The following is a 14,963-nucleotide window of genomic DNA, read 5'->3' as shown; positions in this document are numbered from 1 at the left end:
CAGTAGCAGCGGCCACAAAAACGGCAGCAGAAGCGGTAGCAGCACGCAAAGAAAAGAAAAGAAAAGAAAAGAAAAGGAAAGAAAAGGAAAGAAAGACAGAGAAAACGGCGTACGCTGTGCAGATACCCTTTCTTACTTCGCTCTGCTTTGCTCTGCTTTGCTCTGCTTTGCTCTGCTTTGCTCTGCTTTGCTCTGCTTTGCTCTGCTTTGCTCTGCTTTGCTCTGCTTTGCTCTGCTTTGCTCTGCTTTGCTCTGCTTTGCTCTGCTTTGCTCTGCTTTGCTCTGCTTTGCTCTGCTTTGCTCTGCTTCGCTCTGCTTTGCTCTGCTTTACTCTGCTTCGCTCTGCTTTGCTCTGCTTCGCTCTGCTTTGCTCTGCTTCGCTCTGCTTTGCTCTGCTTTGCTCTGCTTCACTCTGCTTCGCTCTGCTTTGCTCCCCTTTAGAGTTTTATAGCCATTATCTCTAGCACAGTAACAGAAAACATGCATTCTCCTACACTACATCACATTACATCAGAGTCAGTCACTACATAGTTGAAGAAACACCACGAGGCTGGCGTGGTCTAGGCGGTGTTTGGTGTTTTCGCCATCATGGTGTGTGTGGGGGTGGTGGGTGAGCTGGGGTCGGGTGTGTATTGGCGTGGTAAGTTTTTTGCGGTCCGGCGGGGGGGGGGGGGGGGGGGGGGGCGCGGTTGAGTGCAGAGTACGGAGCACCGAGTACAGAGTAGGTACAGTACAGCCAGTGTTCAGCAAGTCGCCGTAGTCGCGAAACATCGATCCGGGTTGGTCTGGTTTGCTGCTTGCTGGCGCGGTAGTAGGAAGGTGTGGTGCTTGGTAGGCTGTGAGGGAGGCCTGGATATAGAGAGGAGGGAAGCGGGTGTGGAGTGCGGCTAGAATTGAGCTAGCGGCCGTGGCTGGGAAGTGGGGGGGGGGGGGGTGCTCGCTGCTGCGATGGTGGGATTGGACTACTTGGTGGGCGTGGGCGTTGGACGACGTCTTTGGTCTGGAGTGGAGAGAAGGGAGTGCAGGCGTGGGTAGGGGATGGGTATGTGATAGGTGCGCTTATTATGAGGTACATTGGGCGTTGTTGTTGCCCGCGAGGCTGAGGGACTGGGGGGTCCTTCATTCTCGGTTGAGGTCACGTGCGCTGACCGGTTAACCCCACCTTCGAGACGACTGCCTGCGTCGAGGCAGGATCTGTCCTTGATCACCACACTTTCTATGTTCCTTGCTCTTTTGAAGATGGCCGATGGCGTTCTTTGTGATTTATGCCTGAAAATGGTCTTCGGAAAATTGGATATGTGGACCGGAATGAGAGAAATCCGAACGTATGACGATTTGGAACAGTCAGCCTCGGTCTTTTCGTGCCCATTTTGTAAAGCTTTCATGAGAGAACTTTTGGACAAAAGTCTCTCCAAGAGATTAGATATTTTAGTATTTGTTGCTCGGCGTGAACTTTATAGCCCGACGGGGGTACGTGGCTCACCACGAGTCGTCCAGACAAGAGTGATGATCGAAAGGCAGCCTAAGATACTTCCGGAAGATGAGATGATAGGCCCTTGGTTCATTGGCTATGCCCATCGTAAGCCACTCCAACAGTTTTCTCATGCAAAACCCGCAATCCTGAATTGTTCGTGCTAAGATTCCTCAGGCAACAATCAAGAGGAATGGAGTAATTTCCATCGAGATCCGAATTGGCAATCTCATCGCATGGATCTGGACAACAGGTTTGAGATTATCGATCGCTGGCTTGCTGAGTGCACTCAGGGGGTTGACTCGCATACGATGTGTTGTGACATTACGTCTATAGGCTATCCAACTCGTTTACTAGACTTGAGGGGGGTCGAAACAGCCGGATACATAACTCTGGTAGAAACTGAGGGGTGGTCGAAACCGTCACCAGAGTACACCACTCTAAGTCATTGCTGGGGCCACACAGATGGTCCACGTCCATTGGAAACCACCTCAGAGAACCTCGAAGCGCACAAGCGACAAATTCAGATACAGGATCTACCACGAACCTTCCAAGACGCTGTCAGAATTACCCTCCGTCTGGGCAAAGCTCTCTTATGGATTGACAGCTTGTGCATCGTCCAACATGACAAAAAAGATTGGGAGACGGAAGCCAACAAAATGGGCGTGATCTATGAAAATTCTTTCTTGACAATCGCCGCAATATCAGCCGAGAACTGTGAAGGTGGATGCAGTATCGAGCCCTGGACGTGGAGTACCATCGAAGGCAAAGTCCCAAATGGTTTCAAGGACCACGGAAACAGGAGTCTTTCTGACGCAGACTATATAATCAAGCTCAGACCCAGTTGGGAGCAATGGAAGGAGAACTACTATCCTCCTCTGCTTAGGCGTGGATGGGTGTTACAAGAGATGTGCTTGTCACGACGTGTTCTCTACATGGCTGCCGGAGAGATGCTCTGGCAATGCCGAGGCGGTCTTGACCACGAAAATGTAGATCTCCACCCACATTGGCACCACTACTGCAAACAATATCTTGGCTTTGTTGACATCATCCCACATAGAGGGGACGATCGGGCTACCGTATGGTGTTCCATCGCCCAAAATTACTCAAGGATGAACTTTACTCATGTATCAGACAAGCTACCAGCATTAGCTGGTATACTTGAGTATTACACCTCACGCCATATACAAGAGCAGCCTTTACTTGGATTGTGGAGAAAATCTATCGCATATGGTCTAGCGTGGATTAAAACGACACGAAAAGCAGATGATCGAATAAATGGGTTGCCCACCTGGACGTGGCTCTCCTCGCGATCTCAGATTGAAATACATCCTCCGAAGGTTCATCTTGTTCGTGCCCTCGAGCTTGACAGCTGGAGCATTGAATGGGAACGCCAACCTTACGTGTCGAAGCTCCTTGCCGGCACACTCAACGTGAGCAGCAAGATAATCCAGTTCAAGCTTCATAATAATGTCTACGAAGCAGACATAGCTCGCGAGAACTTTCTCGAAGCTTACGCGGGATGTCCTCTGAGGATCATGGTCGAATTCGATAGCGATGTGAAATCTACAATTATCGAAGGACAGGACGTGGTCCTTTCGTACCTGCTGCTGGGTTTCGACGATTGTTCTTGGTTAAAGCTATATTTTCTGGCATTGCTACCCGCTCCGGACGATCCCTCAAAGTATATCCGCATGGGATGTGGGTATACTTACTTCGACAAGCCGGAGGAAGACGAGATGACACCGGAGCTCGTAGAATTTCTTGGCGATTCCAAAGACTGTTTCAATAATCAAGCCACCATGGACTATTTTCTCCGAGACTGGAAGGACGCTTCTCTCACCCTCTGCTAAGATCCGGCGATATCACTGCGGCCTTGCAAGATTCACATATCCACCTCCACAACGAATTCGTCGTGTCAACTCTTTTACGCCAACGGCTCCACGCTACTACTTCTAAGGATTCACGATCATCACGCGACTACGTGAGCAGTAGGCAAGAAGATGCACAGGCGACGAGAGGAACACCATGTCACAGGTTGGAGATGGATGATTCGGGCATTGGCTTTGATTGGAGACGCAATAGGATGGTGTTGGATGAGGAATTGTGTTGGGATAGGGGCTTTTCTTTGAGTTTCTCTGGGTACAGGATTTGGTATTTCGAGTGGCGCCCAGGGTTTTCCTTTGTAGTGAGCAGAGTAAATGTGTAATCGGGAGCTTGAAGCCATCGCGGATTTGAATGTAGGCGTACCTGGTCACAACGATATCTTACTCTTTGTCGATTTACATGCAGAAAATCCCGTGTAAGGACAGTACGCGCCATAACGGGACCCTGTACACAAGCCTGTTGCGGAACGTAAAGGGGACCGAAAGGACACAGCAGAGATTTCGGGCCCCGTAGTCCCGGAGAAAATGGCGGGCCAGGTAGTTACAGGGGCAGAACAGGGCAACGCTAACAGTGCACAGCTAAAAATCGACAACTTTGGAGGCCTCCTGCGGGCGTAAACACAAAGATTAAACATTAAACCTCTGATAGGTAGCAGCAATCGTGACGGTTCGTTCGGGACCCCTTACAGGGTCTGGGGCCGCCTGCAGCAGCAGTTAGACTTACTGAAGTTATTATATAGATGTGACACAGTGGGACTGAATCCAGACTGATATTGGAGGTTCGGTCAGTACGTAAGTCGATCTCCTATCACTCCCGCCGCTCTACGCTACAACAACATCCAACACCCTCCGTGTCTCTTTCCGCAGCTCCACCCACCCACCCTTCTCCACCCTCACAATCTTGCCATCAACACAAATCCGCCGCCACCGCCCCTCCTCCTCCCCGCCCTCAAACTCAATGCGCAACCCATCAATGGCCTCATACCGCACTGCTGCCTCCTCCACATGTTTCCCGCCCTGGTACGCCAGCGTCATCAACCGCATCGCCTCATCACCACTCGTCGGCCCAAAATGCACAAGATGCAGACTCCCATCCAGCGGCCGCGAGCGCGGGGAAATGCAAAACGGCTGCTCGAGATGCGACACCATAGTCGCTAGCGTGTACAAGTGCTCCTGCTCCGGTAACGCCGTCCACGCATCACCCCGCAGCACGGACACCTTCGCCTTGTAGACGTGCGGCGATCCGGACGCGGGGTACAACGCCTCATTCGCCGCCATCTTGAACCGCTCGACGCCGAACTTGCGGTACGCGGCTGTGTCGCTGTCGGCAACGAGCGACGCGTGCAGACCCCAGCTGCACACCACGGCGCCGTGCAGCGATGGGTGCCCCGATGCGGGGTCAGTGGCGAGTTCCTCCTCGCTGCGGGCTTCATCAACGAGGAGGCGGGCGCCGGGCGAGAAGGCGACGGAGAAGAGGGGCAGAGGTTTGGAGCGGTGGGAGGTGAGTGCGGGGATTCCCCATGTGGGTGGGTTGCCGGCGTTGAGGGAGTGGAAGAGTGCGTTTGCGGTTCCGAGGGGCAGGAGCAGGGTTTGGGGGGCCGTGTAGGAGGGGGAGGAGGGGTGGGTTGTGAGGCCGTTGATGAGGTCGATTATGCCGCCGTCGCCGGAGAGGAGGAGGATGCGGAGAGGTGTGCCTGCGTTTGCCTTTGGGAAGAAGACGGTGATGGCGAGCTCGAGGACGCTTGTTGCTGATGTTGTGGTGTGCACGTGGAAGGTTTGGTGGTCTTGGGGGTAGACTGCGGCGAGAAGGGGGCTTATACATTCATCGTAGAAGACAGCTGCGGCCTGGTGCCCCGAGCCAGTCGACACAATGACGTGCGTTTCAGGAATCTCAGATAATACGTCGCTGACATCACTAGTCGACGATTTGGTGATCTTCGCAAGTCGTGGGTGCTTAGTTGGGTCCTTGTTGAGCTCTAGCACAGCGTCGATGGAGGTTGACCCATCTGAGCCACGCAGCGAGACGTTCATGTACTGAGGGGTCTCTGGCTCCGGCTGCTCGTTCTGGCTGCTGATTGATTCCTCACGCTGTGGCTCAGTCATGTTGCAAGATATCGTGCCTGCACCGCACACTGGCTGTCAGTTAGTAAGCCCCCACATTGTTGCGTGACCAGCTCTGCCCTCCAACGATATCACAGAAGATTGCTGGAAAACGGTAAAACAAACCTCAGATCAAGATTCAATTGCGAAATATAGACAGCGCACAATTCTGTGGGATGGAAGACTTGGTCGCCATGGTGAGTTGCGATAACTGGCCATGTCGTGACCAGCAGGAGCGACAGGGGTCCATTTCTTTCTCACCCGCATTTGGCTCCGCTTGTTTGTGCACGCTAACCATGTACGTCATGTTCGAGGAAAGAGCGGCTGTGGAGGAGGCAGGAACAGAGACGTGCGACGGAAGTCTGGAACATTACATTCCCCACGCTGGTAGTTGATATTTCGAGCTCTCGCACGCCTAAAATAGACGACCGCCAGCGGGATTGCTCAGTGGCTCCGTCAGCTTCCAGGCTGGGTTACGTCACGGCCGGACGCTTGGCAGCTCGGGACTCAGCATCAGCGGTTCATCAACGACACCTTAATCAGCGTTGCCCTTTGTTGCACTGTCTACTCTCTTCACAGTCTCTCTGCTGAATCGCAGTCCTTCCGCCGCACCCGCGCCGAGTGTCGCACCGACTACGTACAAGGTTCACCTGCCCGTGCCGCACAGGCAGCCTCGCGCATGCGCACGCCCAACCTCACCAACACTTGCACCCTCACAACACCGACACAATGAACGGCGGCTGGGTCTTCCTGATTATCCTGCTTCTGCTCGTCTCGGGCGCCTATTTTGGATGGTACTTCTATGCCCAATGGAACGCCAAGAAGAATGGACTGCCACCGCCGTCGATGAACCCGATTGCCGCCTTCAAGGCCTCGCGCGGCGGCGATTCGAATTACCCTGGTCCTGCACCAACCGGCATCAAGGGATGGATTGACACGCAAGTGCGCAAGTTCAAGAACCGAAACAACCGCTCTGCCGCGGGTGCCTACGAGGGCGACTACGCAGCGACTGGCGGCGCACAGCGAGGCCGCGGCGCTGGCAGCCGGCTCGACCCGGACGAGGCGTGGTCAGCACGTGTTGGCGACGAGGCATACTATGAGGAGCAGGAGCTCGGTCTGCACGAGCCCGCGCGCGGCGCCAACCCGTACGCGTCTACCAACTACGCGCCCCAGCCCTCCGAGGAGCGCGGACGCAGCCGCACACGCGACAGCTACGATGATCACCTCGACGCAAGGACCGCGCGCAACGATCCATTCGGCGACGAGAATGCCACGAGTCTGCGTGGCGTTAGCCCGCGCCCGCTGACGTACGGCGAGGACACAAGCTACCACGGTGGAGCCACGGCTCAGATGCCCCAGGTCCCGCAGATCAAGACACAAAAGAAGTCGGAGAGCGCGAATAGCGACGAGAACAGTCCGACGGAGAGCAGGAGGAGCGTCTTCAGGGAGGCGATATAAGAGGATGAGTTGTCCGTGATCACAAGGCGGTTGTGGTCGAACGGGAGCGTAGACTTATGATACCTCATGTACGACCGGTGTTTGTTGGGATTGGGACTGTCAAGGAGTATATACCTTTGCTTTTGTTCAAAAGATCTGTTTTATGCCTGAACTTGCCACGTTCCATCCCAGTCCAGGCTGTCGACATCCTGAACACGGAGATGCATCGTCACAGAATGCGAGGCATTATCAACCTTAATCTTCATATCCTCTACTTCTTCGCATCCTCCCATTCAGCCTCATCTTATCGACTTCACATATCCATCGGACCATCCTTCGTCCTTTCCCTTCTCTCTCAGCTAGTTCCACCCACAACCTCGCCAATCTCTCCGCCCTTCACGCTCCCGGTTGTCTGCAGCCCTCGCCCACCCCCTGAACTCGCGCTTCACCACACTCCCACCCTCCACCAGAAACGCCTCAGCAAACAAGCCCCACAGCTTCTTATCTTCGGTAGTATAGTGCTCCGCCCACGGAGCATATCACGCTGTCGCCGTCACCCTGGACGCCGCGGCGCAGCGCTAGGGCAAAAGCAAGAGGTGAGCGGGCTGCAGACGGAGCCGCTGAGGGGCGGGACGCGCTCTGGCGCAGGTGTTGCGGGGTTTCAGGTCGGGTGCGAGGGGCGCTGGGAGTAGGGGCGAGGAGGCGCGAGCAAGGTGGACTGGGGGTTCAGGGGAGGGGTGGCTAAAGTGGTTGGGGGGGGGGGGGGGGTTGTGTTTGATGGCTTTTGGTCATTCTGCTGTGTGTCTTTTGGGGGTCTTGCTGTGTGGCTTTTGGCAAAGTTGCTGTGTTTTTTGGTGGTGTTGTCTGCCGTGTGTGATGTGTGATCTTTGGTGTATGATGTCGTTTGTGTTATGTTGTACAATGTATATCATATGTGTTGTATGTTGTACAATCTCGGGTGTATGATGTGCGAGGGTAATTGTAAACCTTTCAAAACATGACTGTAGAAAAGGTAAACCATGGTTGGGACAAGGTCAAAGATTTGGTCATGTAATAGTATGGTACCAACTAAAGATAGCTCTGGCGATAAAAAAGCCCACAGAATCTGTCCGTGGGTGAGCAAGGGTCACCTATGGGACTCTTGAAGAATATCAATCACTCGGTCCACACACTGGCTGTTCTATTGAGTTCCTATCAGGATAACTTGATAGTCGGTTGCGAATGTCGAAAAGCTTGGTCAACGGGGTTGAACTGAATAGAGAAAATGTATCACAAATTAAGACTGCTAGTAATTAACATACTTTGGCAAACGTTAAATCGGGAGGCTAACATCTCTGTATCTCTTTTGTAGATTAGTGGCTGTATTCCAAATTCGTTACAGTTCGAATGCGAACAGAGAACCCAAGATTTGCTTGTTCGTTTGGAAGTGGGGCTTCAGCCCATCACTGAGTTATACAGAAGACTTGCTATAAGTTCGTTGTTTTGCAGTCGAACCTTGCCGCGATTGAAGTACGTGTTTAGTATGATGTTGTTTCCCAATCACCCGATGTGTGACATAAAGGCTCGTACATCTCCGATCGGGCTTATTTTCTGAACAGTGGCTGACAGAATCGGATATCGGACCTGAATCGCGAAGGAAAGAATACATCTATTTATGAGTGCTACACACCAAAATGAACGTAAGGTACCCAATAGGTAGGAAATGATCGCTTCAGCTCTTGCTCTGAGCCATCTTCCTCATTGTCGCACCATTCAAGATCTCTAGATCCTCCATGCTGCCTTAAGCAATCTCTTCGCATCTTTCTAACTGCCTTATGTAGTGCCCGACATACCGCTGTGTCAGTCATTCCTTCGTCGCGGATAGTCTCGTATACTATCTGGGCAGCTTCCACACAGTGGCTGTCTTTAACCTCCCAGAGTGTGCCTATCACATGTCTGAACCCTGCTAACTGTAAGGAGCCAGCCAAGTGTACTGCTTCGTCGACAAGCGTGATTTCGTTGTTAGCGCTTGTAAAGCAGGCTGACAGGAAGCCAAGAAATGGACCGCTCTCATGCATGTTCATGTCACGAAGATCACCGACAGTTAGTGGCTGGGTTTTCCAGTCATCCAAAAGCAGTAGGCTCTTCGCAGGGTCCAAGTTATCCACTTTTCCATGCCCTGCAAAGTGGAAAATCAAACAATCTCGCAGGCTCTGAATGATCTCGTCTTTCTGCCGGCTGGACGGTATCACAGCTTTGAGATGCAGTGAGGGACAGAGCTTAGTCAGCATCTCTATCTCTCTATCGGCATTAACCAAGATACTCGAGGCTCCTAGGGACGGAGTTACCCGCATAGCTACGAGGAGAGCATGCCCAGAATTCGGACGAGCAGCGCTCTGCAAGGTATTGTTACGCCCGGCGATTAGGGATTTGACGGAAGTAGTGTACGAAGACATGACTCTATCGAGTGTGGACGTAGAGTTCCCTTTGATATGCAAGCCGGCGGCGTGAATTGGAAAGTGGTTCAATGGCCCGGTAGGTATCCACCATACCTGCGGCCAATCATCAGTCTTAGGTGCATGCTGGTAACCCAGCGCAGTCAAGATAGGCTCCACAGCAGCCGTCCACAACCATTCTAGAGTTTCAACTGATCGCACTGAGACTTTCCTCGCTTTCCCGCTTCCTCTCTGGTTGATCTCCTCTTCTGTGAGGTTCGCGAGAGGAAGTGTCGAGATCTTGTCTTGCTGAATGAGAAATGCGTCACAACGATAGTAGTTCATGTTGATTATGACGATGGGTCCCTTCTCAGCAGCACGCAGGAAATCTTCTCGGGTTGGCGGAAGAAGAAACCTTTCAAAGCCAGGATAGTCTCGAATACCCACAATGAGATTGCTCAATTCTTCGTCAGCCTCAATCAGTCGATTGCCTTGGAGCTTATCGAAGGATAACCCGTTTTTCTGTAGATGTTTTTGTGTTTGACGCGAATCCAGCTCGTCCCGGAGAGTTTCGAATCTCTCTGCAATATCTGGATACTTCTCTCGGAGCTCCGAGATATCAGTCCGTAGCTCAAGAAGAGAATTCCCAATAAGACCACGGCCCATTTCCAGCAGTTCTAAGGCACTGAAGTCGTCTTCCCCGGCTTGTAGCGAAGTAGCTGCAGCGAAAGAAGCTAGACCGGAGAACAACTTAAGCCTTTGTTGCTTGTCGCTGTTGTTTAACATCCGAGGGCTCACGCGTGGCAGAAGTTCCACGACTGTTCTCAGCATGCTAGACGCCTCTTCCCATTTGCTTTGATCTGCGAGAATCCTTGCAGCATGTCGTGCGGAATCGACGCGGGAAATTGGCGAAGAAGCTTCACATGAAACGCCTTGACTGAAGTAGAAAAGAGCATTGTCGAGGTGGGATCTGTTGCTTGTTTTGTGAAATCGATGTCCAAAGTAGCGACCCAAGGCGGCCAAGACCAAGGCTCCCCCAGGGCTATTCTGATCAATGAGCTCCTTCGCTTGTAGACCGAGGGAGATGGCCTCCTCGATGTCTCTCTCCGACTCTTGCCGGTCGTATCTTGCAAAAAGCACTTCCCCTAAGCCAATTAAGTGAGATGATTTCCAGGGGTGGTCGTCTGGTGTATGTTTGACAGCTGTTCGAGCAAGTTCAAGAGCCTCTATGATGTCTTCTTCTCTTCCAATCAATTCATAACGTGCTCTGAGCCGTTTCCCAAGGTGGTATGCATGCAAGGCTTGGTTGATGTGATCTTTGAGTGGGGTCTTAGCAACTGCTGTCCTGCTAAACTCTATGCTGCGGTTCAAATCCTCTTCATTATCAGTCCTCTCATATCTCTGAGCCAGCCAAGCACCTAGGCTTATCCACAGACCGCCTTCGTTGGAGTCCATGTCCACGGAGAGAGCTGTGTGGGGCTGTAGATGAGCGGAGAGCTTGACTGCCTTGTCAAGAGCGTCAATAGCAAGGTCAAGATCATCAATCAAGCCAGTGAGTTCGTAGCGTGTGCCAGCTAGGTTACCAAGGTTAGCCAAATGTCTGGCGTAGTAAGGATCACTCTCTGCAGTGCTTTCAACAATGCTGCTACTCAGGCTGATGGCACGATTGATATCACTCAATGCTTCAGTCTGGAAGAATCGTTGACCGAGAGATGTGCAGAGAGATGTCATGTTGTCAAGTCGGTTTGGGTCATGTTGAGGGGCGCTTTTGACGACGTCTTCCAAAATGACGATTGCCCGGTCTAGGTCATTCAGCGACCCTATTTCGCCAAATCGAATCTGAAGCAGTTTTGCGAGGCTTGATTGATAGAAAAGTCGATGCGGACTGTTGGCGTGAACAGCGTTTGCTGTTATCTCGGCCATCTGAATAGCAGCATTGATGTACTGCCTCGTACCGGTTTGAGCAAAACGCCTCTGAAGCAATATCGCATGAGTTTGACAACAGGAGTTCTTTTCCGACTCATTCTTAGCCAATTCTATAGCCTGACTGCTGACTTTGATAGCATCGTCCAGATCGTGTGATGATTCGATGGCGGAGGAGCGCACCGCAAGCGTTTTCGCATAGCTGTCAAACAATATTGCCCGAAGATGATGACCTTCGGGAACGGCTTCTATCGCAAGGCTACCTAGGTTGACAGCTTTGTGAAGATCATCAGTTGAGCGCGTGAGACCATATCGTTGTTGCAGTACGGTGGCATAGTCGGTCAGCCTGGCTGCTCGGTCGGGATCATCACTAGGGGTAGCATCGACCTTCAAACTAACAGCATCAACAAGATCGTTGATATCGACTATCGAACGCGTGATACTGAAGCGTTGGGAGAGCATGCCGATAATACCGCTCAGAAAGGTAATTCGGATCGGGTTGCTTGGAGAGGTGACGTCAACAGCATGTCTGAAAACGCTGGTAGCATGGTCAAGATCCCTGAGCCTGCGCTTCTTCTCATAACGCAACGAAAACCAAATGGCAACGTATTTGTGCTTTATCAGGAGATCGTAGTCGTCTTGTGCAGGCAACACCGTTTCCCCGGTGTAGTGGGGGTCGTCTTCAGAACGCGCTGTTGATGAGTTCAGCTCAGAAGAATTCCAAGAGAGATTACAGAATTTCAGACATACAGGGCATGATGAAGCCTCGCTGAACGGTCCTGAATCCAGTATTGATGCGTGTGGGCTCTAAAACTGATACGATTTTGAACTTTCCAGCAGGCGATGTTCGATTACATGTGGCCGTACATATATTTTGCGGATTCGCTCATCACCGGTGAAGATCTGAATCATATGATTGGTCAAGGCGAAGGCTGACATACCTACTCAGCCTGATTGATTTGCGCCCAGTGCTACAATGTAACTGGCCACCATAGCCTGCAGGTAAACTTCTGTGCACCACCAAGATACTGTCTACTGGAAGGATTGCATCAAGCCTGCAGGGCCAGACCTTGTCGTGATGAACAAGTCACCTAGGGAGTTGTGTTGGGCGAGGCTATGCAATGCCCGTGGATGCATGTATTTCTGTCGTTGGGCGCATTTGCCACCCTTGTGCTGGCCTACCTCGATTGGTGCCAGTCGACTGATCGATGGCATCGTTTCTCTTCTGCAAAACAAACCAATTCTATCGATTTTATAGAACTAGATCTACTAATCACCTAGGTAGATGTTAAACGCACGTGTTACGTTGAATAGCCTGGTCGGGGGCAGAGTTGTATGACCCCGCACAGAAGGCAAAGGTCCCACAACGCGCCTGTACCCACACCGCACACCACCCTCTTGAAATAAGACCAACCACGACTGCAGCCATGCATCTCACCAATCTTCGATATTATAGTGCATGTGCCACTCACCACTCACCACTCTGCACTGGCACAGTATGGATTCTGTGCCCAATATGCGTATGACGTGGCTGCTGGTGACCTCCCGATGCGACGCAACATCATCGCGCAGCAAATGAGGCAACCTCTCTCGTTGCTTTCGTGGGTTTCTACTACAAATACATATCTCCGCAACTTCGGACCAAAGTTCTTGCGATGTGATCCACACAGTACCGACCGCCTCATCTGTGGCGACTTTGTTCATTGGTTTTCGAGACGTCTCTTTCGAGGATGACACCAAAGCAGCCTTCGATAATCACTCATTGGGCTCTTGTGATTGGTATAAACTACTATTCAGACCCCCAGGAAAACTTGAAAGGCTGCGTCAATGATGCAAATTCTATGATGAAGTACTTGGAATTGAGCCTCGGATCCAAATTGGATATTGTCGCACTCACTGCGTCTGAACCCTTGACGAACGGAGAGCCTCCTCAAGAAGCCAAGGATTTGTGGCCAACCTACACCAATACCAAATATCAGCTTGAACGCATAAGTACGGAGGCTGAGCGCGGAGACCGGGTAATCATCTACTATGCTGGTCACGGCGCGCATATTGGAGGCTCGACGTCTGCTCTGATTCTCCTCCCTGACAGTGGTTGCGGGAAAAAGGTCCTCCGACTCAAGGTTTTATATGACAAAGTGGAGAAAATGATAAAAAACGACCTTAGTGTTACCCTTATCTTGGATTGCTGCTTCTCCGGCGCTATAGTTCGAAGCGATGATCGAATCGACCTACGTGTCCGTTGCCTCGATTATGATCGGACTGTGCCTTTTGGCACATTACAAGAAACTATGACATCAAGCTCGCAAGATCCAGACATCACCAGAGACGCCAATGTAGAGCACAACTGGCATGATTATGCCAAGGGTCTTGTCGTACTATGCGCATGTGCTCCAGAGGAACGTACGTTTGAGACCCAGTTGGACGGAAGATACCAAGGCCTGTTTACACACCACTTGCTCCATGCATTGAACCTGCTGGTTAAAAATGGCATAAGCGTCACACATGTTGCTATCCAAGAGCAGCTCAGCACCAGTCTCACGGCTCAATGGTCACGACAGACTCCAATGCGCTATGGCAAAAGTACTGTTCTCTTCGGCGAGTCTTTGTTGGTTCCAGCAGGCAGTACTCTCCACGGGTACAGAGATCTCAATGGGGGGCTGCATCTGAGAGCAGGAGAACTCCACGGCATTGCCAAGGGTGATGAGTTCTACGCATCAACGACCGAAGTCGCAAATACCATACAGATCCATCAGCCCGAAAGTAAGATTGCAAACATGCGAGCTACTACAATCAGAGCCGTGGATTCTGATCTTGAAGAAATCGAAGGTTACTGTCAAGAACGGAGTATAGGTGAATGGAACGTGGAGCCTATGACGAGTCTTTCTCCAAATGTCGTTTCCATTGGAGTACCACCTGGCTTCGTAAACGAGATGCAACTGGCTCCTCATGAGGCACTCCGATATTTACGTCTTGTTGAGACACAATTGGCATCTCAAAACCAGATCGGAGAATCATGCGCTTATCATGTACTCATTGATTCTCAGGATCGATTTAAGATCGTAGACGCAATGCTGGAAAGGGTGGTTCCTATCCCAGTAATATGGCGCGAATCAGCCGACGCGTTGACAAAGGTTGTGCGAATCCTTCGTCATATCGCGGAGTTCAAATACTTCGAGGGGCTGGAAAATCGAATTCCCAGTCCCCACTTCATGGCCTCGTTCTCCATCCAATGTACGCAGTCCGCTGGCAGTGCCAGTAGGATCGAAATTGCAGAGGGCAACAAAGTAGAATTTCTCTTTGAGAACACAAGCAAAGAGCAGCTATACGTTGGCGTTTTCAATTTCAAGCCATCTTGGGAAATGGCGGCAATGACACACAAGGGATTCAAGACGCTGCCTGCAAAGTATGAGAGTGAAAATGGCACAATGCGACTGACCATGAAAACGAAATTACCCGAGTTTGTGCTAGAAAACAAAGGAAAGCACTGCGATGATCATGTCAAGTTCCTCATCACCAATACAGCGACTCACTTTCACTGGTCTTTGCCCAGCATCCTTCAAACCATCAACGGCTCTCTTGGAAGCCACCGGGGCGAGGAGGAAAACCTCAGTGCTTCTCTCGCCAATTTGATCGGCGACTTCCGGGGCGAACAAGGCACTAAATGGGCCACGAAAAGCTTTTTGATTCGTACGATTGCTGCGTGAACCTCCTTTGCTTCGATACGGATAT

General features: G+C 51.5%; 5 protein-coding genes across 5 annotated transcripts; 3 read left to right on the top strand and 2 right to left on the bottom strand.

Moving 5' to 3' along the window:
• Positions 1-971: 971 nt before the first annotated feature.
• Positions 972-3,751, top strand: C7974DRAFT_401489 (heterokaryon incompatibility protein-domain-containing protein). Its single transcript, XM_046142607.1, has 2 exons — positions 972-1,579; positions 1,649-3,751. Exons 1-2 carry the CDS (start codon positions 1,219-1,221, stop codon positions 3,322-3,324), a joined length of 2,037 nt encoding a protein of 678 aa, XP_045993067.1. The 5' UTR covers positions 972-1,218; the 3' UTR covers positions 3,325-3,751.
• A 428-nt stretch (positions 3,752-4,179) lies between these two features.
• Positions 4,180-5,388, bottom strand: C7974DRAFT_318529 (ATP-NAD kinase-like domain-containing protein; the record flags this gene model as incomplete). The annotated part of the gene is made up of 1 exon (XM_046138657.1): positions 4,180-5,388. One exon carries the CDS (start codon positions 5,386-5,388, stop codon positions 4,180-4,182), a length of 1,209 nt encoding a protein of 402 aa, XP_045993066.1.
• A 435-nt stretch (positions 5,389-5,823) lies between these two features.
• C7974DRAFT_41439 (uncharacterized protein) lies at positions 5,824-7,193 on the top strand. The gene has a single exon (XM_046143798.1). It carries the CDS (start codon positions 6,187-6,189, stop codon positions 6,913-6,915), a length of 729 nt encoding a protein of 242 aa, XP_045993065.1. The 5' UTR covers positions 5,824-6,186; the 3' UTR covers positions 6,916-7,193.
• Positions 7,194-8,655: 1,462 nt separating this feature from the next.
• Positions 8,656-12,062, bottom strand: C7974DRAFT_474792 (CHAT domain-containing protein; the record flags this gene model as incomplete). The annotated part of the gene is made up of 3 exons (XM_046146617.1): positions 11,982-12,062; positions 8,727-11,923; positions 8,656-8,697 (listed from the first exon to the last, which is right to left on the bottom strand). Exons 1-3 carry the CDS (start codon positions 11,986-11,988, stop codon positions 8,656-8,658), a joined length of 3,246 nt encoding a protein of 1,081 aa, XP_045993064.1. The 5' UTR covers positions 11,989-12,062.
• An 899-nt stretch (positions 12,063-12,961) lies between these two features.
• Positions 12,962-14,938, top strand: C7974DRAFT_379199 (caspase domain-containing protein; the record flags this gene model as incomplete). The annotated part of the gene is made up of 1 exon (XM_046140449.1): positions 12,962-14,938. One exon carries the CDS (start codon positions 12,962-12,964, stop codon positions 14,936-14,938), a length of 1,977 nt encoding a protein of 658 aa, XP_045993063.1.
• Positions 14,939-14,963: the final 25 nt, after the last annotated feature.

Source organism: Boeremia exigua (assembly GCF_020726555.1).
Source record: "Boeremia exigua strain MPI-SDFR-AT-0100 chromosome Unknown C7974scaffold_11, whole genome shotgun sequence".
Taxonomy (NCBI): Eukaryota; Fungi; Ascomycota; class Dothideomycetes; order Pleosporales; family Didymellaceae; genus Boeremia; species Boeremia exigua.
This window is presented reverse-complemented; position numbering and strand designations above follow the sequence as displayed.